The 23,783-nt window shown below is 42.4% G+C and overlaps 1 protein-coding gene across 1 annotated transcript in view; it reads left to right on the top strand.

Moving 5' to 3' along the window:
* spag9b (sperm associated antigen 9b) overlaps positions 1-19,486 on the top strand; it is a 39,947-nt gene extending 20,461 nt beyond the window's left edge. Inside the window, exons 5-29 of the mRNA XM_085465515.1 lie at positions 2,796-2,943; positions 6,191-6,629; positions 6,738-6,831; positions 7,119-7,243; positions 7,777-7,834; positions 9,024-9,176; positions 9,284-9,341; positions 9,473-9,603; positions 9,721-9,777; positions 11,213-11,392; positions 12,552-12,681; positions 12,775-12,864; positions 12,991-13,152; positions 13,359-13,530; positions 13,681-13,881; positions 13,974-14,130; positions 14,937-15,065; positions 15,173-15,253; positions 15,344-15,411; positions 15,495-15,643; positions 15,731-15,902; positions 15,982-16,095; positions 16,271-16,450; positions 17,516-17,647; positions 17,735-19,486. Of these exons, the coding sequence (XP_085321641.1) occupies positions 2,796-2,943; positions 6,191-6,629; positions 6,738-6,831; positions 7,119-7,243; positions 7,777-7,834; positions 9,024-9,176; positions 9,284-9,341; positions 9,473-9,603; positions 9,721-9,777; positions 11,213-11,392; positions 12,552-12,681; positions 12,775-12,864; positions 12,991-13,152; positions 13,359-13,530; positions 13,681-13,881; positions 13,974-14,130; positions 14,937-15,065; positions 15,173-15,253; positions 15,344-15,411; positions 15,495-15,643; positions 15,731-15,902; positions 15,982-16,095; positions 16,271-16,450; positions 17,516-17,647; positions 17,735-17,838 (3,484 nt within the window). The 3' untranslated portion in view covers positions 17,839-19,486. The remainder of the gene's footprint in view (positions 1-2,795; positions 2,944-6,190; positions 6,630-6,737; positions 6,832-7,118; positions 7,244-7,776; positions 7,835-9,023; positions 9,177-9,283; positions 9,342-9,472; positions 9,604-9,720; positions 9,778-11,212; positions 11,393-12,551; positions 12,682-12,774; positions 12,865-12,990; positions 13,153-13,358; positions 13,531-13,680; positions 13,882-13,973; positions 14,131-14,936; positions 15,066-15,172; positions 15,254-15,343; positions 15,412-15,494; positions 15,644-15,730; positions 15,903-15,981; positions 16,096-16,270; positions 16,451-17,515; positions 17,648-17,734) is intronic.
* The last annotated feature ends 4,297 nt before the right edge of the window (positions 19,487-23,783 follow it).

The following is a 23,783-nucleotide window of genomic DNA, read 5'->3' as shown; positions in this document are numbered from 1 at the left end:
AATCACCTTCCAGTGGAGTACAGTGAAACGAGAGCTGAAGCTACCAGTCTCTCTCTGCTCCGGATCATCTGCCGCGCTGCTCTAATCTCTGACTGGTGCTGAAGCCACCAGGATTACTGTTGTTGTGATTGTTGCTGACACATTGCTGCGCTTCTGACCTGCTCCCACTGTCTCTTGGTGCCTCAGCACTGAGCTGCAGAGCCCACAGCTCTGCACTCATTGGGGACTTTGACCTAGGAGGATACAACATCTTTGACTTCTGCCGTAGATGTACCCGCAGTAGTAAAACCGAAAACAGCAGAGTGCGGTTACCTGTCTCCGGCGAGGGGCCATGATTTGGGGGGGGCCATGAGCCCCGGGTGTATGCTGCTGTTTGTTTTTGGCTTTGTAGGGGGAGCGGTGGTCATCAATTCTGCTGTGCTAGTCTCTCTATCAGTGCTGCTGCTGGTTCACTACTCTGTTTCTACCGGAGGCTTACCTGCCCTGCCTTCCTTACCCTCCTTACCCAGACCCAGCAGGTACAAAATATGTTTGTTTGTGTTATGTGAGTTGCGTAGTTATGTGAAATCAGTAATTGCAGTTACAGAGTCTTTGAAACCTTGTAGTGTTGCTGCCATGTGGGTGCGTTTGTCTGACACTATCAGACTGCACTCTAAAAGTAGGTCAAAAGAGAGAGAGGGATGTGAGTGGCATGAGTCATATCTTGACTAAATCATCTTTCCCAATTTCACTTTTGAAATTGGTGGTTTTGGTGGGTGTACCGGTTGATAATAACCATCTTTTGAAAGTAAAACTGAAAACTGGCGCTGGTAAGCTTAACATGTAAAATATATTTTTCCCCCTGTTATGTTTCAAAAAACAAAAACGAGTGCCGCTCACCATCAGTGGGCCTGCGTGTGACTGCTGTGTCTATTGTTTTTTTTAGGGCTGCTTTTAATCGCTGCTTGCCGGCTGCTTTATTCCCCATGGCAGCCATTGTTCTCTTCACTCTACAACAGTTGTTTTTTTTGGTCACTGTAGTGTGAAAAGCTGCTTGTGTGTATTAGCTCGATGCAGTGGAGAACGCTGTGTTACAGTTGTTGTCAAAGTTTGTGTGCATCACTTCCAGGCAGCTGAGCTGCCAGAGTTTATTTATTGAAGCTGAAGATGATTTCTTCCTAAGCTGTACATTAATAACACAGATCACAAAATGCACCTTTTCTCTGATAGAGGCTGGTAAAGTTGGTTTTGTGTGACTTGCCTGAGCCTAGTAGTTGGGAGCTAATTGAGTTTATGAGGCAACAAGTTATTTTTCTCCTCCCACCACTTCAGTGCCAAGGGAGTCTTTGCTACAACACCTCTCTGTGAAATCCCCATTCAGTTTTGTCACACACTTTGTGTTGTTTTGTCTAACTGATTACATCATGATGATCTGCTTTCACTGCACTGGAAAATGTCCATTTAATTTAGCAAGATCAAATTAAATGGAAGATTTTTTGGGGGAGTATAACAGTAACTGTTTAACAAAACAGAACAAAAAGGATTAAATTCAGTAAGAACCCATGGTTTGTATAGTATCACATAAACTACACTCATTAATGTACACGTCCTGCATTTTTCTGTGGTTCCTTTTTAATTAAGACCTCTGCTGCAAAATAAATGTAATCTTTAGCTCTGCTAGCAGTGTGACTACAATATCTCAGCAACTAATGGATTAAACATTGTAAAATTTGGTATAGATATTCATGGAGCTTATCAAATTCAGTCATGATGAACTTACTAAGCCAATTCAAGGTGGATTTGCACAAAGCGTAAAATCCTCTATCTATCATACAGACCTTGTCAGTCACTTGCCAAGGGAATAATATTCTTGGGATAAGTTGTTAACTTTAGTGATACCTTCACCTTTTTCTTTATGAGCACTATAATCAGGTCAGAATTTTAGTTTTAATTAATTAATGCTGTAGTTTAAGACCAACTACTAAATAATTATTAGCTTACAACTTGTGATTGCCAAGACAAACGTGTGCATGGATAATTCTTTGCTATGGGAATGACCAATGGCCTTTCTGTAGAGCTTGGAAGTATATTTGTAACTGCAGGTGTTGCTGTTGTGGTCAGTAGAAAGAATGCAGGCTTAAAACACTTTACTTTTTAAACTCGGAAGATTTTTTTTTATACAGTCTGTGGGAGTGACCCACAGTACCCATGTGGCAGCTAACGTCAGTGTATGTGGCTTTGTTTTTAAAGCCTCACATGCTGAGCAGCGAGACTAAAACGTAGACCCGGAGTTTTATTGTTCCGATAATGCGGCACTATTGTTTTTGTGCAAAGGTTATGCCTTTGAAAATTAAAATGATTAATGTGGACGTAGCTAAAGATTGACCTCAGAGACCAGCTCACATAAGTCTCTGAGGACATATGTAGGTAGGTATGCTGCAGCAGTTAATTTCCAGTAAGAAATAAAGAGCTTTCATTTTCTACTATGAAAGGCTTTGTTTAAATATTTAGTATTTGAACAAATAAAAACAAACTGCTGGTATTTGAAAAATATGTCTCATTCCTTTAATTTTTTTTTTATTCTGAACATCTTTTCTACCTTTTATGTATTGAAGGAAATTATTCATTTACATCTTGTTTCAGTGTTTTAATAAAAGTGTTTGGATGATTTTCACATTTTCAGTTGGGATTTTTAACGTTGGCATGGCTAATTGTAAAACATTAACAGACCAGCCCCTTAGAAAATCGTTCACTCCTTCCTAAGTTGTTCTCATCACGTTTGAGTTATCTCTCTTTCTGCGTCTCTCCGTCTCCAGGAAGGAGCGTCCAGTCTCCATGGGCCTGTTCCAACTTCCTGCAGCTGAAGGCATGACCCCTGACCTCCACAGAGAACCCGTGGACACCCCATCTGAACCATGGAGATTCAACAACCTTAGCCATCCACGGTCTAACACCAGCCTCAAGGTATGACGTAGGCAGGTCACTGTTTGCACTGTTAATTCATTCCAAAGAAAGACTTCTCTTCATATCAACAATTCCAAAGTGTAAAGTTAGCAAGCTTCCCACGGATCAGATCCATGACATCATCTCGTGTTCGCTTAAGAGTTTGTGAAGCTAAATCGAAAGCATCCAGTGCCAGCAGAAACACCAAAGAGACTACATTTCCATCTAGAGAGAAAGGGTTGTTCAGTGTGCCCAGAATTTTTAACAGCGCGTGCGAGAGAGAGCGAGATGGGGTGGCGTGGAGCCCAGGAAACAGGGAAAGTGGTACCATTCGGGGGCCTGCCTTTAACCTCAGGGGAGGGTAGAAAGGACAGTGTGTCTTCACATTGTTGCTGTTGGTAACCATGCTTCCAGCAAAGCTCCATCATGAATATTTATGAGCATCTAATAAGTATTCATTTGTAGTTATTACACTAGTACTGGGTCAAGAGGACATTTTAAGAGTGTGAAAGTGAAATAACATTCAGTTATCAAAGTTTTGCAATGCTGGTATATCCCAGTGTATCCTTTTTCCAACTTAGCTTTTACACAATGACACGGTTTTACACTTCAAACTTAGTCCAGCTGCACAGCAGCGCCTTTGTGTTTGGTCCTCTTAGTTGACCTTTTCAGAAGATTTAGTTAATGATCCCATTCTCCCGCCGCGTTCAGCAGCTTGTATGTGTTTGTGTGCAGATGTTTTTTTGGAAGCTTAGGAAAGAGCCACAGGCAACAGTTGAGCACTGTTCTCCCCCAATTGGCTGTACAGTGTAACTATAGCAACAATGGAGTGACGCCATTGTGCAGACAAGTAACCTGAAAGGAAATACTCCCACCGGTGCAGAGGGAGGAGAATAGGTGGACTCGGAGAGGGAAGAGGGATTATGTTAGAGGAAACTGTAGCATGGATATAATTTAATTCTCTAATACTGTCTGCGAACGCCTCTTTATTCCTTTTGTGTTTGTCAAGATGACAGAGGGATCTGGATGATGGCGTTATTGTCCTGATTGATTCTTTTGCATCAGCACTGTCCTATTTATGGGATAGAGGTCTCCGGCATTAGAGGATCAAAACAATTGAGGCTTAGAAAATCGAAATGCCTCTGCTAAGTGCTCGTGAACTTTAGAGGACGAACGTAATACTTGAAAGTTTTGATTTGATTGACTTTTATAGAGAGATTTCGGCAAAGCGGTGACCTTTACTGCCAAAGGAAGCCTTGAACAGGACTCACTGCTATGTTTCATAAGTTCAGGCCTTTCCCACACTTTTCCTGTTGTTGGCTTTTGAGCTTTTCATCTTCCTTAGAGTGGTTTCACATTAGCGTGGCCACTATATAGCAGTAAAACTACATAGTGTGTTTAGTGAATAATTCATTTCCAATGTTTCTCAGCTTGAAGAACTGTTTTCTCCAGTCACAGTGGAAGGTGAAAGTTCACCACAGAATGTTCCCAATGTGGATGTTGATCAGGACCAGGTAGAAACTATAGCCTGTGCATCCACCAGGCTAATGTAGTTCTGTGCCTGCAAACCACCTGTCTTAGGTGGTTTGCAGGTTTTGCACTGTGTGTGTTTGTGTGTTTTAATATTTGCTCATGCTAAAAACTAAAAATACTTTGTCCCAGTGATAATGCACGATGCTTGCCTAGCAACAGAGTGTTTTAGCAGTATCAGAAGGGGAAGTGCCTCTTTGCCTCTTTTATTAAATGAACTAGAAACAATAATTCAGGTTTAATGACATTTTAAAAGATTTGTGAAGTTGAGCTGTTTGGGGCCTGCATCCCAGATTGAGGGAAACTTAAACCTGTTTAAATGTGGAATGATTCTTTGAGGCGGAATGGACTCTGCACCAGACCTGTAACAGTGCACCACTCCTGGCATTGAGGATCCTAGAAAACTGATCAAGAAGCTGGTAATCAAGTGATCCAGTTAATTAGCAGATAACTACATGCGGCATCCACTAAACTTGGATTGATGTCCTTTATAGACTTTTAGTAATTACAGCAGCAAAAAATGCCTTGTAGCGGAATATACAGTGTAAACTGAAGCCTGTCGGAGGTGAGGTCAGATAAGTAACTGAAAATCAGTCAAAAGTGACGTTTCTTATTTCTTATATCGGAATAATCCTGCCCATGTCGGGCACAGTTTCGACTGGAAAGCTCGAGCAGCTTGTGCCAAAATAAAAATGTGTTTTCTGTCATTGAGATACATTTTTGGTTTTTAGTAAAGATGACATCAAACAAGATGATGAAAACTGCAGGATGGAGTAGTTTCAACGACACTTGGAGCACAGTCATAATACAGAGGAAAAAAGTAGTTTGGCGTATTTGCAGTACAAGCCTAGTGAAGTACAGTGGGGGAAATAATTATTTGCTATCCTGCTGAATTTGTAAGTATGTTCACTTAAAGTAATGAACAGTCTGTTTTTCTGTTAATTTCATTTTAATGGAGCGTGAGAAAGAGAGAGAACATGAACCACAAATAAAAAACAAACAAACCCCAAAATCAAATTACACAAGTCATAAAAAGATTTGCATGTCATTAAGTGAAATAAGTATTTAATCCCAAAGCAAAACATGACAGTACTTGGTGGAGAAATCCTGTTTGGCGTGCACTTTGAACAGTAAGACATTTCTTGTAGTTGGTCACCAGGTTTTCGCACATCTCCGTAACGAGTTTGGCCCACTCGTCTTTACAGAAACTCTTTAAATCTGCTGCTTGGCGACTCGAAGCTTCAGCTCCGTCCACAGATTTTTATGGCAGGATTGAGGTCTGGAAACTGGCTCGGCCACTCCATAATCTTACTCTTCTTGTTTTTTAGACACTATTTGATGCCTTGTTCATCTATGGTTTTGTAATATTTTAGCTTTAATTGAATAAAGGGTTTGTTTAGCATGTTGCATTCTGGGTTGGGTTTTTGTGTGTATCCGTGTGTTTAGCTGCATGGTAAAATGTTCCCATTTTAACATGGTTAACACATAATGTTCTGTTTGAATGGAGGAAATGTAGATTCTCCTTACTGATGATGTCCTAGTGGAACTACAATTGAATGACAGTCATTTTTATGTGAACTTTGCTTGGCTTTGTTATGAATGCAGTGAGGTGCACATAACCTACTTTTTACAATTGATAAGGAGTGAATTTTAAAGTTTTAAAGACTTCCTGAGGCTCATAGTTTTATTTTTTGCTACCTCGTATCTTCTGATTGCTGTTTTCCTCCTTCACCTTAAGGATGAACTGTCCCAACTGAACTGTGGGAGTTCCAGGTCCAACACGCAAACCAACCAGGGAAGCGTCTCTAAAAACGGAACACCTGTGTCTTTACAAGATGGAGGGTCCAAATCCACCACTCCCTCGCTGGGGGGTGCCTCTAAATCAAACACCCCCACATCTAACTACAGCAATAATTCTCAGTCCACCACACCACTGTCTCCTTTTGATGGTGGTTCCACTGGCATGAGTCCCATGTCTAGTCTTGGGAGAGGGTCTGCTTCTGATGTTGCCATGGAGTCTGTGGACACCCCCTTAAAGGACCAGGAAACTTCAGATGGCCACAACAAAAACCTGGACCGGAGCAGTGGAAAGCCAGAGAGCAATAAGAACATAGCAGCGGTGCAGGAAGGACAGCAGAAGGGTCCTGAGTCTGATACTACACCTCTTAAAGAGGATGGTCAGTGCTTCTCTTATCACAGCTTCTCTGTTGCGGTAACATGACTGCACTCCCTTGTAATTGTTCTCAGTTAAGACTGTGCCAGTATTAAATCTGTGCTGGTTATAGATGGAGCAGATAGCCTGGAGAAGTCTGAGGTGCAGGCTATCATAGAGTCCACCCCTGAGCTGGACATGGACCTCGCTGGCTGCAGAGGAACAAGGTACAGCAGTAACCTAAGAGCATAAGCAATAATTATGTTTATCAATGAATAATATGAAGTTATATGTATTCATCAGTTTATCTGTGAGCTTTTACATAACTATTAAAATATATATATATACAATTACACTCATGTCCATCATATTCATTGTAACTTCGCTAATGAGCCTCACCTTATCAGTCCGCTTTATTGCTGATAAAAGTGCTAAAGTATTGCAAAATCACGCATTCTTCTTCATGATAATAATCCTTTTCTCCCTTTCCTCTGTGTCCCACCTGTCCTTTCAGCACACCAACTAAAGGTGGCGTAGAGAATCTAGCATTCGACCGCAACACCGACTCTCTGTTTGAGGAGCTGTCGTCTGCAGGAAATGACCTCATAGGAGATGTGGATGAAGGAGCTGACCTGCTGGGTAAGAAGTCTCACTCTGTCAGGAGTAACGATGTAGCCTCAGTCTTTAATTTTACTACCAATTTTACCCTCCTCTCGTATTCTCTGAATTGTCTTTTCTTTGGCTGTCGGGCATTATCATCTATACAGATGAGTTTTCTGGTGTGTGTCAGTGAATTTCTCTCTCTATTAACTAGCTCATCGATTTCCTCATTTGTGTGTATAATGTGTCCCCTCTGTGACGTTTCTTTCCTGGATAGGCTGAGTAAATTATAGTGCCTCTGCTGTGCTGTGAAGAGCCGTGATGTTATAAATTAGACGTGTTAAAACGAGAGCACTTAACCTACTTGCAGAGTCTCATAAAGCGCTTTCTTATTCCCCTTTGCATGACTCTCAGACTACAACTTTTTAGGTAAGACTGAGAGAGTTAGTGTGTAGGATAGACATACACATGTAAGAACTTAAAAATACTAAACAATATAGAATAAAAAAAATAGGTGTCAGTAAGATTTTGATTGATATTTTGATTTAATATCGGTCTCTGATCATTTTCAGGTATGGGGCGAGAAGTTGAACACCTTATCCATGAGAACACCCAGCTGCTAGAGACCAAGTGAGTAATCACTGAAAAGTTTTGGAGGCGAGCTGTTCAAGCTGTACACAAGTATTTTATTTCAATGGTAACCAATGCAGACTATTAAGAGCAGCAGAAATAAGTGTATCCCAGAGTGCTGCAAACCTGCCAGCTGCCACAGGGCGAGAGGCGCCTGGACAGGTGAGCCGCTGTGGTTGTCTGCAGACAGACAATCACTCACACTCAAACCTGCGGTTAATTTAGAAGCACTAATGAGCCTACAACAGTGCAGTTATAATACAGTGTGAGGACTCAGTTACAGCCCACAGTTTGGACCTTTTGTACTCACAGCTTCTGACACCAGTGAGTACAGACATGTCATAAACTGACACTGTGCCTCGCTAGTTAAAGCCAGATAAGTATTTATTTATTTCTAAAGACATAAGAGGGTCTTATTTTGTCACAAGCTGTTAATAAATCTGTGGTCCAATATGTCACTGTGCGTGCACCAGGAGGCACAATGTGGCTGCAGATGAATTTATGGTCATGCAGAGAGTGTGTTCGCTGTCCGCCTGTCTGTCTGCAGTGAGTTATGGTTTGGTTACAGCTGGTCTGTGGGCTTTTCTTGCTCGTGTTATTGTTGGTCCGTGAGCCACCTGCAAAAAAGAGCGGAGTTGTAACATGCAAAGCACTGAAGTGAAACAGCAGCAGAGCAACAGCTGAAAGTGTTAAAAACAATGAAAATCGTCCTCTGCAGCCACTGTCTCTGCTTTTCATGCTTTATTTTTGGATCTTTGAGGTACGTGTTTCTCCCATTCCCGATGAACTGTGCTATTACTCCCTGCTCTACTTTGGCACCAGTTAGCATTTGACAGATGCATACATGATTCATCATCTGCCTTCCAGCGGCAGTCAGGATCTCTCTCCTGCACTCTCTCCAACCGAAAAGAGTATACGGATGGACACGTATGCGGGACCATAAATTCCACTTTACTTCATTTTAAAAATGGCTGATGGGTGGAGTCATGTTTCCACCTTTAAAATAACCAGCTGGGCATTTTTTGACTCTACTTGATAGACTTTTACCACAGAGTTAAAATTGGTCAGTTTATGGATAAATGAATATAGAAATAACCAATATTGAGGAACAGAGTAATGGTGCCCCCTTGTGTTTAAAATTGATATTACAGCAGATTGTGTGTTTTTCTGCATATGTATTACTTTTCAGAAATGCTTTGAATGTGGTGAAGAATGACCTGATATCTCGTGTGGATGAGCTGTCGTGTGAGAAGGAGGTACTGCAAGGAGAGCTGAATGCTGTCACACATGCTAAGACCAAACTGGAGGAAAAAAACAAAGAATTAGAGGAAGAACTTAAAAAGTGAGTCGGCTTCAAAACACAATGTATAAATGAATTGCCCACCAGTCGAGGGTCTGCACTTTTACAGTTCTGACAGACTGAGTGTGTACTTTGTTACTCTGTCGCAGAGTTCGAGCAGAGCTGGACGAAGCCAAACAGAAGGTCAAGAATGACAATGAGGATGATGTGAGTCCTTGGCGCTTGTTATTTCTGCTTGTTGCATTCGTATACAAGTCTGAGCAGCGTAGAATGTCGAGGTATTTGACTTGCTATAAGTATCGGTTATCTTTAAGTAAAGATTGGTCTCCTGCCTGCAGAGTGATGTGCCTACAGCACAGAGGAAGCGCTTCACCAGGGTGGAGATGGCCAGAGTGCTGATGGAGAGGAACCAGTACAAGGAGAGACTCATGGAGCTGCAGGAGGCCGTCAGATGGACGGAGATGATCCGGTAACATGATCATCTGAGTCCATATATAAATGTTCTTCTGCACACAGTAAAATATATGCTAAGACAGAAAGTTTGTTAGAAATTGTTAGAATTTTTTGTTTGTTTTTTTTCTTTCAGGGCTTCAAAGGAGAACCCAACTCTTCCAGAGAAAAAGAAGTCCAGCCTCTGGCAGTTGTAAGCTCAAGTGTTTTTATGTTTTTGTTTTTTTTTAACTTGAGGACTTAAATCACGACTACCATGATTGTTGATATTTATTGCTCTTCTTCTGTATTCCATGTTTGAATGGTTTCTCCAGGATGTAGGTAAATCTGACATGATAAACATAACTGACCATTGAAGCTCTCATCTTATAACAAACCCCTAACAGAGGAGAGGAATCCAGAGAGCAGTGCCTCTGCTTTCAGTTCTCAGACCAGTCGTAGATTCTTGATTACGTTTTAAAACTGGTTGTAAAAATCAACCTCAGAAGCTTCCGAGGCTGCTGTTCTTCTCCTTTGTTAGAGTCCATAAGGATTGAGTTTGGTTTGAGGCTGGGCACTATTTGAAGCAGTTCTTTGGGACTGGAATAACTGCACTTATAAAACCGTATCTGACAAATGTGCATCTCTGCCTTTTTCCTGTGTGTCCCTCTATTCTGCCTGATGTTGTGACGTCTGTGTGCAGGAGGTGTGTTGGGAGGGTTGGTGTAGAGTGGGGAGGGAACTCAGAAATATGGGTGGAGTGTTTTGGTTGAAACAGTTAAAGATATAATAGATTTAATAGAATCTAACACCACATTTAAAAAATAAAAAATTAAAGTAGCTTTGCATGATTTACAGTTTAAAGCGATTCTTATTTATCTGGTACTGTGCCACTGTGTGTAACGAGCACTTTTAGCTCCCTTCTCCATCCATTTAAGCCAGCTTTCTCCTGATTGGCTGTCCCTTACAGACAAAGGATATAAATAGCAGTTGGAGCTGGTGTGCTCACAGTGGGCAGTTTTCCAGAGATGACCATATTAGGGTTTTCCAGTCTCTCTGAAAAAAGTCCAAAAGTAGAAAAGAAAACGGTCTGAAAGGAAGAATTTAGAGCAGTGGGAGGCCTCAGCTTCAGCCTCAGAGGATTTGCTTGCACATTCATTAATTATATATATCATATATACACTAAGGAAAAGCATAATTGGTCCACTTTAATTGACAGATATTTTCTTATGTTAATTAGAAAAATGGTAAAAATGTATCACTGCATGTAGATAGCTAAAAAGCTTGTTTGCTTACTGTAGAGGAGTTGTGGGAATGTGAAGTTGTTTTTGGTCAGGCCTGTTCTGCTCTGTGTTGACTAACATCCTAGTCGGTGCTCAGTATTAACCCCGCACTCCCTGCTCTCCAGCATTCTGGATTTACAGGTGCTCTGATGCTTTTCTGTTTAGAAGACGAATTAATTCCCTGGTTTGAATGAAAGCTAGCATGGCGTGTTGGCACTGGGAGAGGAACCTTTTTTATTCTTAAACCCTACCTGTGTTGCTGGAGCTACTGCTTTTGTGTCCGCCCCTCTATATGTTTGTCTGTTTGCTTTGTTTCCCTCCTTCCCCCCTTTTTCCCTTTCCACTTCCCTGCCCTTACACCTCCAGTTTCAGCCGTTTGTTCAGCTCGTCGGGCGGAGGAGCCAAGAAGCCGGCAGCGGAGGCCCCAGTAAACGTCAAGTACAACGCACCCACCTCTCAGATTCAGCCGTCCGTCAAGAAGAAGAGCAGCACCCTGCAGCAGCTGCCCAGTGACAAGAGCAAAGCCTTTGACTTCCTCAATGAGGAGTAAGTCAGAAAACACACACACTGTTAGTCGTGTTTCCTGAGATTACTTTTGGAGCACTGACCAAAGATCACAAACATCCCACTCATATTCATTGTTAATTTTTCCAAATATTTTCTTCAGTGATAAATTCTTTGATCCAAGTGTCCAAAAGTATTCAGCTTGTTTTAGCTTTGCTATTGAACTTTTACACTAGGAAATAAAAATCCCACTTCAAATGTTCCATTCATCCATGGTCTTCCACTTCAGGGTTGCCTATCCCAGCTGTCGTAGGGCGAGAGGCGGGGTAGACCCTGGACAGGTCGCCAGTCTGTCGCAGGGCTAACACATAAAGACAGACGATCATTCACACTCACATTCACACTTATGGTTAATTTAGAATCACCAGTTAACCCAACCCCACTAACTGCATGTCTATGGACTGTGGGAGGAAACCAGAGTACCCGGAAAGAACCCACACGAACATGAGGAGAACATGCAAGAAAGGCTCTGGCCACGTGGTGCTGAACCCAGAACCTTCTTGCTGTGAAGCAGCACTGCTAACCACCGCGTCACCTCGCTGCCCTTCAACACACATTTGATAAATTAAACATTTAGGCTGTCAAGATTTGAGCTCTGGTCAGTGCAGCCACAGAAACACATGTGAGTTGAGGAGAAGTGAGACAAGTTGAGAATGTGCAGGAAGACACAATGGACAACAAATCAGTAATTAAATCAACGAGTAAGTCATCAGTGTTTCAGCAGTTTCCTGTACCTCGCTCAAAATCATAGCAGCCTACCTGCACCTCAGTCTGACTTAGTTTGCATGTTTGTTGTGAGAAGCGGATGCCCTGATCTGTAGTCACCTTTCTTTAGTCAACCATAAACTGTGTAGAGGAGCTGAGGCGGTAGTATAGTGGCTACTGACATGAAAGAAGGCAAATCTTCAGTTGAAGAGGAAAAAAGAAAAATAATCAATGAAAAATGTTCTTTTCTTTTATTTAGCCTTTAGTCATCTATGAGTTCAATAATTTCTCATAACTTTTCTTGTCCGCTGTCTCTGAACTTCATTCAGTGGCTGTGGCCGTATGAAGCAGGGGAAGAGGAGCAAAGTTTAGCGCAGAAGAGAGATGGGGAAATGCAACATGGAGTCGAGTTAATAGCGGCTCTTTTGTCCCGCAGAGCGCCAGCTGATAGTGTGGTATCCAGGCGAGAACAGAAGAGGGCTCAATACCAGCAGGTCAAAGCCCACGTCCAGAAGGAGGATGGCAGACTGCAGGCGTACGGCTGGAGCCTCCCTAAGAAGTACAAAGTAAGGAAAGGAGAATATTAATTGTACCAAAGGGAAGTTCACACTAGAACAAAGCGTTAAATGCAGTGACTGTTTGTGTGTTTGGCTTTTCAGGCTAACGGTGGTCAGGCAGAGAGCAAGATGAAGAGTCTACCTGTTCCTGTCTTCCTCAGACCGCTAGATGAGAAAGATGCTTCTATGAAGGTTTTAAAGATTTGGTTCACAACAGGAAATATGAACATTTTGAGACTTTTGTCTCAGTAGTGTGGTGTAAATTATTAGCTTATTATTCATATGTCTGACTGCTGTATCTGTGTGTCTGTGCTTCAGCTGTGGTGTGCTACCTGTGTGAATCTTTCTGGAGGTAAAACCAGAGATGGAGGTTCAATAGTCGGGGCCAGTGTGTTTTATAGTGACGTGTCAGGACCAGAGAGCCCGAAAAAGGTGGTTGGATCTCAGAGCAGTCTGGATAAGCTGGATCAAGAACTCAGGGTACATACGCACACACTTTGATGTGATCTTTGACCTAAAATCCTGATTTCCAAATTTGTATTTTTTTTATTCTTTGATTCTATTAAAGTAACTTTGTTCAAATTAATCTTTATTTGAATTCCGATGGGTCTTGCTGTTGTCTTTTGGAAACTAAAGGTTTGTTAATAAGTAATTTATTTTCCGCTTCTCTGTTTTTGTGGATCCAGGACCAGCAGAAAGAGCAGCGGCACCAGGAGGAGTTGTCGTCACTCGTGTGGATTTGCACCACCACCAAGTCTACTACTAAAGCTGTCGTCATTGATGCCAACCAGCCTGGGAACATCCTGGAGGGCTTCTTTGTTTGTAACTCTCACATCCTCTGCATCGCAAGCGTGCCAGGTCAGTTAATCAGTGTATTTGTATCCCACAGTTGGAGACGTTTTTTCTTTTGTCCTTTTTGTGGAGATAACTCACTTGGCATTCACTGGCCTGCAGAAAACGCACATCAGTTATAAAGAACAGCACGATTTCTCTATTAATTTTCTTCAGGTGCGAGAGAGACAGACTACCCAGCTGGAGAAGAAGTGCCTCCAAACTCTGAGGTGGGACCGGTGGGAGATGGCAACTCTTCAGCAACCAGTACCAGCTCAACAGGTGGTGACAGCGTGCTGGGAGGCATCACAGTGGTGGGCTGTGAAGCTGAGGGAGTAACAGCTGTTCCTCAGACAGCAGGAAAAGATGGAGAAGCCGGTAAGAGCTTTCGGGATCACTGCAAAGGAGTCTTCTTCTGATACATTTGCAAAAATAAAACTACTGTGCTTCTGCATGATTGGTTTCCCCAGAATCCAGACCAGCGGAAGAAGCCACAGAGGCGACAGAGACCAGTGCAGAATCTGCTGACCAACGAGAAAGCCTGCGGGAAATCTACACTGAGCACGTCTTCACAGATCCACTGGGAGCACAGCACAAAGTAGAGACGCCAGCCAACTACTCTCAGAGGTAACATCAAGAGGAAAAGTGGTGTTGTGATCCAGTCTTGCTAATAAAAGCTTCACTTTGTTACAGAGCCATAAACAAACCACAGAGCAGCAACAATAGCTTGCTGTAAACCATTTACTGTATCGTGAGCTGCATGTAAACATTAGTGAACGATTACTGCAGTGCACCAGAGCTTCAGGTCAGGCTCTGTTTCTGCATCACTCATCGACTGTGTGCCTTTTACCTTGAAACGTGATCTATACTGAATTATATACTGTCTGATCTGCATGTTTAATGGCTGCATATCCGGCACGCACTTTATTCCTTTGTTAATCCGCTAATGTGCAAAGAAGAACTTTGAAAGATCTTCAGCAAACTTGGAGAACTATTGCTCCGGACCCTTTGAAATCTGGCTGCTTTTTGAGAGCAAAAGGGAAAGAAATGTGGGACGATTTGAGACTTTTGCTCAGTCCTGTATCTTAATCCCCAGTGCATCGCAGTGAAGCATTTAATCCATTATTCCTTGAAAAGAAAGTTGGTAAAATCAGTCCAAGATTTATTTGTCTCCTTTTGATTGAAGCGGCGTGACTAATCCACTCACTTTTTAAGTTTAAGACTCACAGTGACAGACGACAAACAGGACTCATTTAGAAAACTTTGTCCTTTTGGTGATCAAGCATAACGACGATAACTGACTTTTTGCTCTTTTGAAGTACAACAAACACACACAATCAGTCCTTCTTGGACACTCGGGTCCAAACACATAAAGTGTCCCAGTGCAGACGTCTGATGTAAACACTGTATTTACTGTGTTCTCTGACGAGCAGGGAGAGCGATCTGCTGAAGGATGGCGTGAGCTTGAACCCCAGCGCAGAGGAGCAGGACCTGATGAGAGAAGAGGCTCAGAAAATGAGCAGTGTTCTTCCCACTATGTGGCTGGGCGCACAGAATGGATAGTGAGATTTTTTTCATTTTTCTTTCACTCAGCACTTTTGTAAGTGACTGAATTTAAAAACAGAAAAAAAACCCTCTGTCTAAATCGATGCACCTGCTGTGATTCCAGTGTGTACGTGCACTCCTCCGTGGCTCAGTGGAAGAAGTGTCTTCACTCTATAAAGCTGAAGGACTCTGTGCTCGGCATAGTGTAAGTGCATTCAGACAGGTGGCAGCTGGAGTTTATTTCCTTCCTATTTGCCTGTTTAAACATGTAATTCTCACACATTTCCTCCCACAGACACGTGAAAGGGCGTGTGCTAGTCGGCCTCTCTGATGGCACGTTAGCCATTTTCCACAGAGGTGTAGGTGAGAGAGTTGAGCTGTTGCCACTTCCTTCTTTAACGTGTGTACACATTATCCAGCTGTCTAACTTGAGTTTATTTTGTAAGATGGACAGTGGGACCTGACAAACTACCATCTGTTAGACTTGGGGAGGCCTCACCACTCCATCCGCTGCATGACAGTAGTGCATGATAAGGTGTGGTGTGGCTTCAGGAACAAGATCTATGTGGTGCAACCTAAAGCCATGAAGATAGAGGTACAGTAACCTCGTGGTAATGATTAGCACTTCTGAAATCTTCCCTTTGCTTCATGTCTAAACTGCTAATGTCTTTGTACACTGCAGAAATCATTTGATGCCCACCCTCGTAAGGACAGTCAGGTACGTCTGCTGGCCTGGGACGGCGACGGTATCTGGGTGTCCATCAGACTCGACTCCACCCTCAGGCTGTTCCACGCTCACACCTACCAGCACCTCCAGGATGTCGACATCGAGCCCTATGTCAGCAAAATGTTGGGTCAGTTCTACAATCGTCCGTCTTGACAACAGCAGCATGTTTTGAAAATGCAGAGATAAAAGTTTTGTCTGTGTTCCAGGCACGGGCAAACTGGGCTTCTCATTTGTCAGAATCACGGCTCTGATGGTGTCGTGTAACCGTCTGTGGATCGGAACTGGCAATGGCGTTATCATCTCCATTCCTCTGACGGAGGGTGAGTCTGAGCTGGATCTGTTTAGTTCTTTTCTAACCTCTTAGTTGAGACTTTGGTTATGCTTATTTGTTCTGTATGTGTTGCTGCCTTTATGTGTGATCTCTGAATGAGCTGTTGCAGTGTAGTAATGACATTATGTTGCTTAATAGTTGATTCACTCCTGCTCGATCATTAGCAGCCAGCAAGGTTACCAAGGCAGCAGGTAACCAACCAGGAAGTGCAGTCCGTGTTTATGGTGACGACAGTGGCGACAAAGTCACAGCAGGGACGTTTGTTCCATACTGCTCCATGGCTCACGCTCAGCTCTCTTTCCATGGTCACCGTGATGCTGTCAAGTTCTTCACAGCTGTTCCAGGTGAGCAAGCAGAAATGGACTAAACAAACTGCAGAAGCCCAAATCCTCTGCTCTAAACCACTCACAACCTGAGGGTTTAGTTTAGTTGAACAATGTGATTAATGGTGTCAAATCGTTGTTAAATAGACATGTGATATTACGGCAGTCTTTATTTACTGCAGAGTTACATTTTCTCCAAAGCTGTTCTTGGTTAGAGGAAAGAGCGGCAAGTCAACTAATCCCCCAAAACTGGAAAATTAATAAGTAAATCTCCACTTCACAGAGTAGGATACACCCAGAACTGACCAAGGAGATTATATATCTCATCTAGCCTGCTAACAACCAGGAGGGACCAGAAACCTGATGGAAAAAGATACAATAAAATAGTTACAGAATATAGAAAAAAGCAAAATATAGGGAGTTTAATCATTAAAATCTAACAAATGAAAGTATTGTGGTATGAGATTGTAAAGATTCAATGAGGAAAAGTGAAAGGACTCTAGATCCCTCCCAAACATAAGGCAGAAGGGCCCTTACCGCGTCGCGGCTGCCAGTGACGACACCTGCGGCTCTTTCTTTGAGGGGCCTCCCTTCAAGTTCAAGTTCACATCACGGACCGCAGCCAGTCTGTCAACAACGTGTTAGCGCGGTTAACTCATTAACGCGTTCGCTCCGTGAAGCCCCACGCACGGGCCGATCCGCGCTAACTTGCTAACGGAGATTTGCCGGGTTAATGCAGTTATGGCGTTAACGTCATTTTAACGAGATTAACGCTGACAGCACTAATTAAATGATGACAAAACAAGTGATGCAAACCTCGGCTTTCGGTCCTTGCTCGTGTTTGTTTCTTAACTCTGCATTAAAACTGAGTAGGCATAAAATCCAATGCTTTAGCACAACAACTCGGCTAGTAATAAAGGGAAGGCAATGCTTCGTTATAGTTCCTGTCATTCTCAAACAGCTGACTAACTAGTGAGCTGAAATCTGACTGGGTGTAATTCTGGTAATTAACAAGGGCTAAATGTGAAAACTAGAAAAAAGTGGCTGAGCAGATGCGATCTGGAGTTTGTCCCTCTGTGCTTTCAGGTCACGCAGCTGCATCTGCATCGTGTGCAGGAGAAGCAGCTGGCGACAAGGCGGCAGATGCCACAACTCAGGAAGGAACTAAGTGTATGCTGGTGATGAGCGGAGGCGAAGGCTACATCGACTTCAGAATGGGTGAGTTTATTGCATGACGTGCTTACAGACCAGGCGGTAACGGCGCAGTGGTTGTAGAGGAGAACATGACGACTTGTGTGTCTGCAGGCGATGAGGACGGAGAGATGGAGGAGGCGGAGGACGCCCCCATCAAACTTCAGCCTAAAGCCGAGCGCAGCCACCTTATCGTTTGGCAGGTGACTCAGGACTGAGCTCTCGAGGCCTGATTTGCCTTTTCTCTCAAACCACGGAGTCGTCGAGGTGGGCGAGGCTTCTCTATGAGTTTAATCAGCACTTTCTTTTCTTCCTCAGTCCTGGACAGAAAGAGTAAAACAAGCAAAAACTGCTCTGAGCTCCTCCTCAACGTTAACCTTGATGCATGTTGTTTTATTATTGTTTTCTTTCTTTTTCTTTTTAATTTCATGGATTTGAAATGTAATCTGTTATAATGCCTCTTTTAATATTATTTAATGTAAAGCGGTTGTTGAGGACAGAAGAATTACTTTTGATTTGTTGTATTTGACATTTCCAGGTTCCCTTCATTCAGTCCAGTTACTGTGTGCCCATGCTGGACTTGGCATATGTAAAATCGGTCAATGAAGACACAACAGAAAGTGGCCACATAATAGTGTAAAATGGAAAGCCTTCATTTGATAACTTTGCTTTTGAAAGTCTTTAGGTCAAATGCAATACACCACATATCAAGCTGGTTTGTGTCTGTTTTGTTTATCTATCCTAATAATCAATTTGCAGTAATGGTAGCCCAGTTTGTGCCTCGTGTGTTGCCGCTACATTCAGGCCACAAATCTGCACCACGCTGCAGAACCGAGCCCTGGAAAAAAAGAGCCCACGTGGAAGCACCAAAGATTGTAGTTCTTCTAATGGCCACTAGAGGTGCCACAGACTTCCATGTTATTATTCCCAACTTCACCCATGAGAATAACTTCGAAGCCTGTACAGCTAATTAGTCCGTTCAACACAAACACATACAATCAGTGTTTCTTTGTTTGTTGTTTTTTTTTAAATATGCAACTTATAATTCTGGACTCTGCTGAATGAGGAATGTGAGCAATCAGGCTGCTGAGTTTTACATTCTCAAATTTCGAGTCACTGAAATGAACTTCTGCATCATGTTTGTGCTGTTTGTCCTTCCAATTTTATCAGACAAATAATTTCATGCTGTGAGGTACAGGCTGTTTCTGCTTTGGTTTTGGTGAAATTCTAGCATTTGATTAGTCTTACTGTAGTGTCTGTAGTTACACCTGCACAATTTAGAGATGCAGCAGCAGTTTGCAGCATTTGCAGCAGCAAATGTTGCTCTATAACAACTATAAAATGTCTCGTTTTGCACAGGTATTCATTCTTGAAAATGTTTCCTGGCACTTCATGTAGTGCTGCTTCGTCTGTATGAATCTTGGGACATAATTTGATTTTGAGATTTTTTTCCCCCCCTCCCAGGACGTGTCTTTAGACTCTGCATGGTTGGGGTTGTTGTGTTTCCTGAAAATCCGATGCTTAGCTCTGTGACTGAACCCAGTGTTAATGAATGAGAGGCACAAACTGCAGCTCTAACGGAGTTGCAGTAGCAGCTACCATTTTAACTCACTCACAGAACATTTGATGACATAACAAGCAGAAGCTGCTGTGTCTGTATAAACCTAAAGAAAGGACTTTCTTTATGTTTACACACCACAGACTTGTACTGAATCCAGGATGAGGTCGAGTCCTTTGGCTCTTTGATATGCGTGAGGACTGATTTAAAGGCTTTGAGTGTAACAGAGTATTAATTTTTTTCTCAAAACAATGCTCTGATTGTTACCAAAGGTTAAAGAATATAAAGTTTTCCACATGCTAAAACAATAGTTGTGTCTGATTTAAGTGATGGCACCTTTCTGCAGCATGTGAGTCTGCCTCCATGTAGATACTGTGTGAGTTTTTCTAACAGAATTCCTAATGTATAGATGAGATCTATTTTTAGACTTTGATATGTGGGAATATTTTTAGGGTATGGGAAAAGAGAATGTGCTGCTGGACCTAAAACTGAGAGGATAAAAAAGCCACACTGAGGATTATCACCCCGTGTCCCCCCAACCACCCCCCAAAATTCTTCTTTTTAATAGGAGGTCAAAACTGGAACATATGTGTCAATTAGCAATATCGCAGCCTGGCAGCAAAGCCCCGTTTGCCATGTTCCATATGAACGTTTCTTTTTCATGTCTGTCCCCACTGAGTGCAGTGTGTCAGATGTCCACTGGAGACGGTCTCTGGCCTGCGTGTCAGCACGCTGCACTTTTGTTTTGTTCTTTGTATTGAACCACTATAGCGGAGGCCTGTTCTCGTTTTGCGAGGGTGTGTGTGTGTTTGTGCGTCTTCTCTCCAGGAGAGAAGAGTAATTATATTGCAATTTAGCCATTTCAGTATTTATTTACAATGATTGAGCCTTTGCAATTCAGATTGTATCTTTGTACATGGAATATGAATATATATGATATATATGATATATATATACACATATATATATATATATATATATATATATATATATATATATATATATATATATATATATATATATATATATATATATATATATATATATATATATATATATATATATATGTATATATGTGTATGAAACATGAATGTGGCTTGGGTTTTTTGTTTATTGTATGACTTTACTCAGCTATGCACCTCTGAAGCGGAGTGAGCGTGGGGTGTTTGAAAGCAGAAGCCCTGCTGCCTGTCAGCAGACGCATCAGTTTCCACCTCCAGCGTGGGAAATGAAGTCAAACTGAAGTCTGGGAGGCACTGATTGGGCGGCTCCATCCCATCACAGCACGACAGAGGAAACTTTGTTGTAGAGCCTTCAGCAGAGCTCCTCCACACAGCTGTGTCATCCCTCCCCTCTGCGACTGCTTTCATTAACTCAGCAGGGGCTCCTCCTCTATGTTTGCAGTACAAATATCTTGTACGTCTGCAGCATCTATAGCCTTACTTATTTTTAACAATCAATTAAAGCAACTTTTGTGGGCAAGTTTGGTCTGCTGGGTATATTATTATGATTATTATTATTGGTTATTATACACATGGTGGCTCTGCTTGTAAAGTGAAACGAACAGAGCCATCCATCCAGTAACACTTTAGAGTTACACCATCATTAAACTGTAAATCACTAATTGAACTTTTGTTACAAACAGTAAACTATTAATGAAATGTTGCGTGTTTTGTAATCTGTGTAATATTATTTGTATTGCTGCTAAACATTAGAACTAATGTTTGTAATATTTGGATTATTATTCAGTTTCGATGTTATTTGTAGCTCTTTTAGTCGAGTTGTGTCAAGTCGAATAGGTAGTGATGAAAAGGGACATAACAGTTTACAGCAATGACCATCTTAAGATGCTTTCATTTTGTATCCACTGTTGGCCCGATGGTAGCGAAAAATCACAAGACTGAACCTGCAGGCGGCCATTTGTCCCATTTCATTTAGGCACTAAAACAGTTTATATTTAGGGGAAGATTTCGGTTTAGATCCAAATCTGAGCCATTATGAAGGAGACCTCACAATGTCTGTGACAGGAGGCATGAGCTGAAGGATGCCAGTTGCTTTGTAACCTTAACCTAAACTAAATGGCGGTATTTGACATCCTGGGATGGGCTCACTGATCGGCAATGACTCCTTGCTGGTTTAAAACAAACAAAGAAATCTGGTAATTATTAACACTAATTTTATTAGACTTTTAATTTTATTTTGTCCGTCCGTATCTGGAAGTCCCACAGGATCTTAGCTCAGCCATTCTCGACCATTTCTCCCATTTTGATCTTGGGACTTCCAGTCCATACTCGGCACAGATATTCCTGTATACTATGCCGGCCACTTGGTTATGGCGTTCCATGTATGCCCTGTCTGCTAGCATCTTGCACCCTGTTATGTGCTGGATTGTCTCAGGGGCATCTTTACACAGCCTGCACCTGGGGTCTTGCCTGGTGTGATAGACCCCAGACTCTATGGATCTTGTGCTCAGAGCTTGTTCCTGTGCTGTCTAACAGTCCAGCCACTGGCAGGACTTCTAGATGTCAGCCACTTCCTCTATCTGCTGGTGGTACATACCGTGCAGGGGCCTGTCCTTCCATGATGGTTCCTCCTCTTTCTTGGGTTTCTGCTGCCTTTGGTATTCACTGAGCATGCGGTCGGTTCTGGCCATCTTCCTGATGTATTCATGGATGTTTGTTGCCTCAATCGAGACTGTGGTACTGACACTCACTACTCCCCGGCCTCCTACTTTCCACTTAGCATACAGCCTCAGGGTGCTGGACTTGGGGTGAAACCCTCCATGCATGGTCAGAAGCATTCTGATCTTGATATTTCTCTTCCTTTGGCCAGCTTATTATCCCAGCAGGGTACCTGATGACGCCCGGATCTTCTTCTTACCATTCAGCTGACTCCTCAGGACATACCTGAGACAGCACTTGGCGACAGTGGGGAGGAAGATACCTCTGACAAAATGCCTCTTTTATTCTCAGGATTTGAGCCATTTGCATCTAATAACGTTTGATCATTTAACATTCTCCAGTTTGAAGGAAGTAACAAACAGAATGGAATATCTTTAGTCAGTGTTGGTGCTTCTAGTGCAGTCAGGTTTAATTAAGGCTAATAACTTAAAGACATAGCAGAGATAAAGACAGCGCTGCCTCTCAGTCAGTTTGAAGCCCTTTAAACATTTTTACCATATGGAGGCTGTTATGTCACTTTCTACAATCCAGGGAGCAAATTTACTTGGCATCAAACGTAATTAATTGTTAATTTATCGAAATAAACAGTTAAATAAGCTGACTGATGTCCAGCTTAGACGTTTCCTCGGTATGTTCGATGTTGTGCCAAAATACTCTGCTGTTTATGGAGGTGCCTGATTTAGTGGCAGGTCCTGGAATAAGCCCTGTTTTTGTAAAACTTCCCTTAGCCCTTTTGGATTTCCTTTAATAATAATAATGGATTGGATTTATATAGCGCTTTACAATGCCACTATTCATTCACTCTCACACACTGGTGGAGGCAGCTACAGTTGTAGCCACAGCTGCCCTGGGGCAGACTGACAGAAGCGAGGCTGCCGTATCGCGCCATCGGCCCCTCTGGCCAACACCAGTAGGCGCTAGGGTAAAGTGTCTTGCCCAAGGACACAACGACCAGGACAGAGAGCCCAGGGATCGAACCGGCGACCTTCCGGTTACAGATGCGATTCCCAACCCCCTGAGCCACAGTCGCCCCGTAATCACCTTGTGTTTCTCTGAATGTGCTCATTGTGCGGGCACATTTGGAGTTTGCTTTTACCCATTTGTATCACCTCAGAGAGTTTGATTGTGTTTCTTCACAAACACTAGGTGGAGTGCTCGACCTACAGAGTGTGAATGTTTTCTCAGTGACTTTATTAGAAGGACAGGGGCACCCCTCCCCTGCCTGCGATTGGTCCGTGACTGTTCTATTCAAAGCCTTGGTTTCAGCCCTTTGAATGAGGGGGAACTGGTGCTTAGCAGCATGAGAGACAGACAGAGAGGCTTTAATCTCTTCTCAAGCTCTTTGGAGAATGCCTGGCTGTCATGGATCACAGTCATGATAGCGGAGTAGGAGGTTAAGTGATGCATATACAGCGGATTTCCTTTTTTCCCTCCCTCAACCTTGATTTTGTACTCCCTGTCATGACCTTCAGACAGAGAATATGACAGCTGTTGCACGGAAGATGTAACCTTAAGTTAGATGTTTGACATTTTGGGGGAAAATCAACCCAGCTAAATAGTTATCTGAGAGGACCGATAGCGCTCAAGGAAAAGAGTATATTCGCACTAAATTAAGGCTTCTACACAACAGCATTTAAATCGCATGTAAAGATTTTAGCATTATGTTTTTTTCAAGTAACCTGCCCATCAAAATATATAAATAGGATCCTAGAAACAATAAAAACACACCATATTGTAGAATTTTTAAAAATTCACTTAACCAAGGATTAAAAGTATGTTCCAAACAAGGTTCATATTTGTGGCCTTAACCTTAGTACAGCCTAAACAACAGTCTAGTAAAACCCAGAGATTTTAAAAGGATGTTTATTCTTGCTGAGAGTAGAAAGGTTTGCTGACTCTTTGCTTTTCACACCAGTTTTTTTTT

Source organism: Copadichromis virginalis, linkage group LG8 (assembly GCF_057382275.1).
Source record: "Copadichromis virginalis isolate Kocher_CV1m ecotype Utaka linkage group LG8, C_Virginalis_male_GT1.1, whole genome shotgun sequence".
Classification (NCBI taxonomy): Eukaryota; Metazoa; Chordata; class Actinopteri; order Cichliformes; family Cichlidae; genus Copadichromis; species Copadichromis virginalis.
This window is presented reverse-complemented; position numbering and strand designations above follow the sequence as displayed.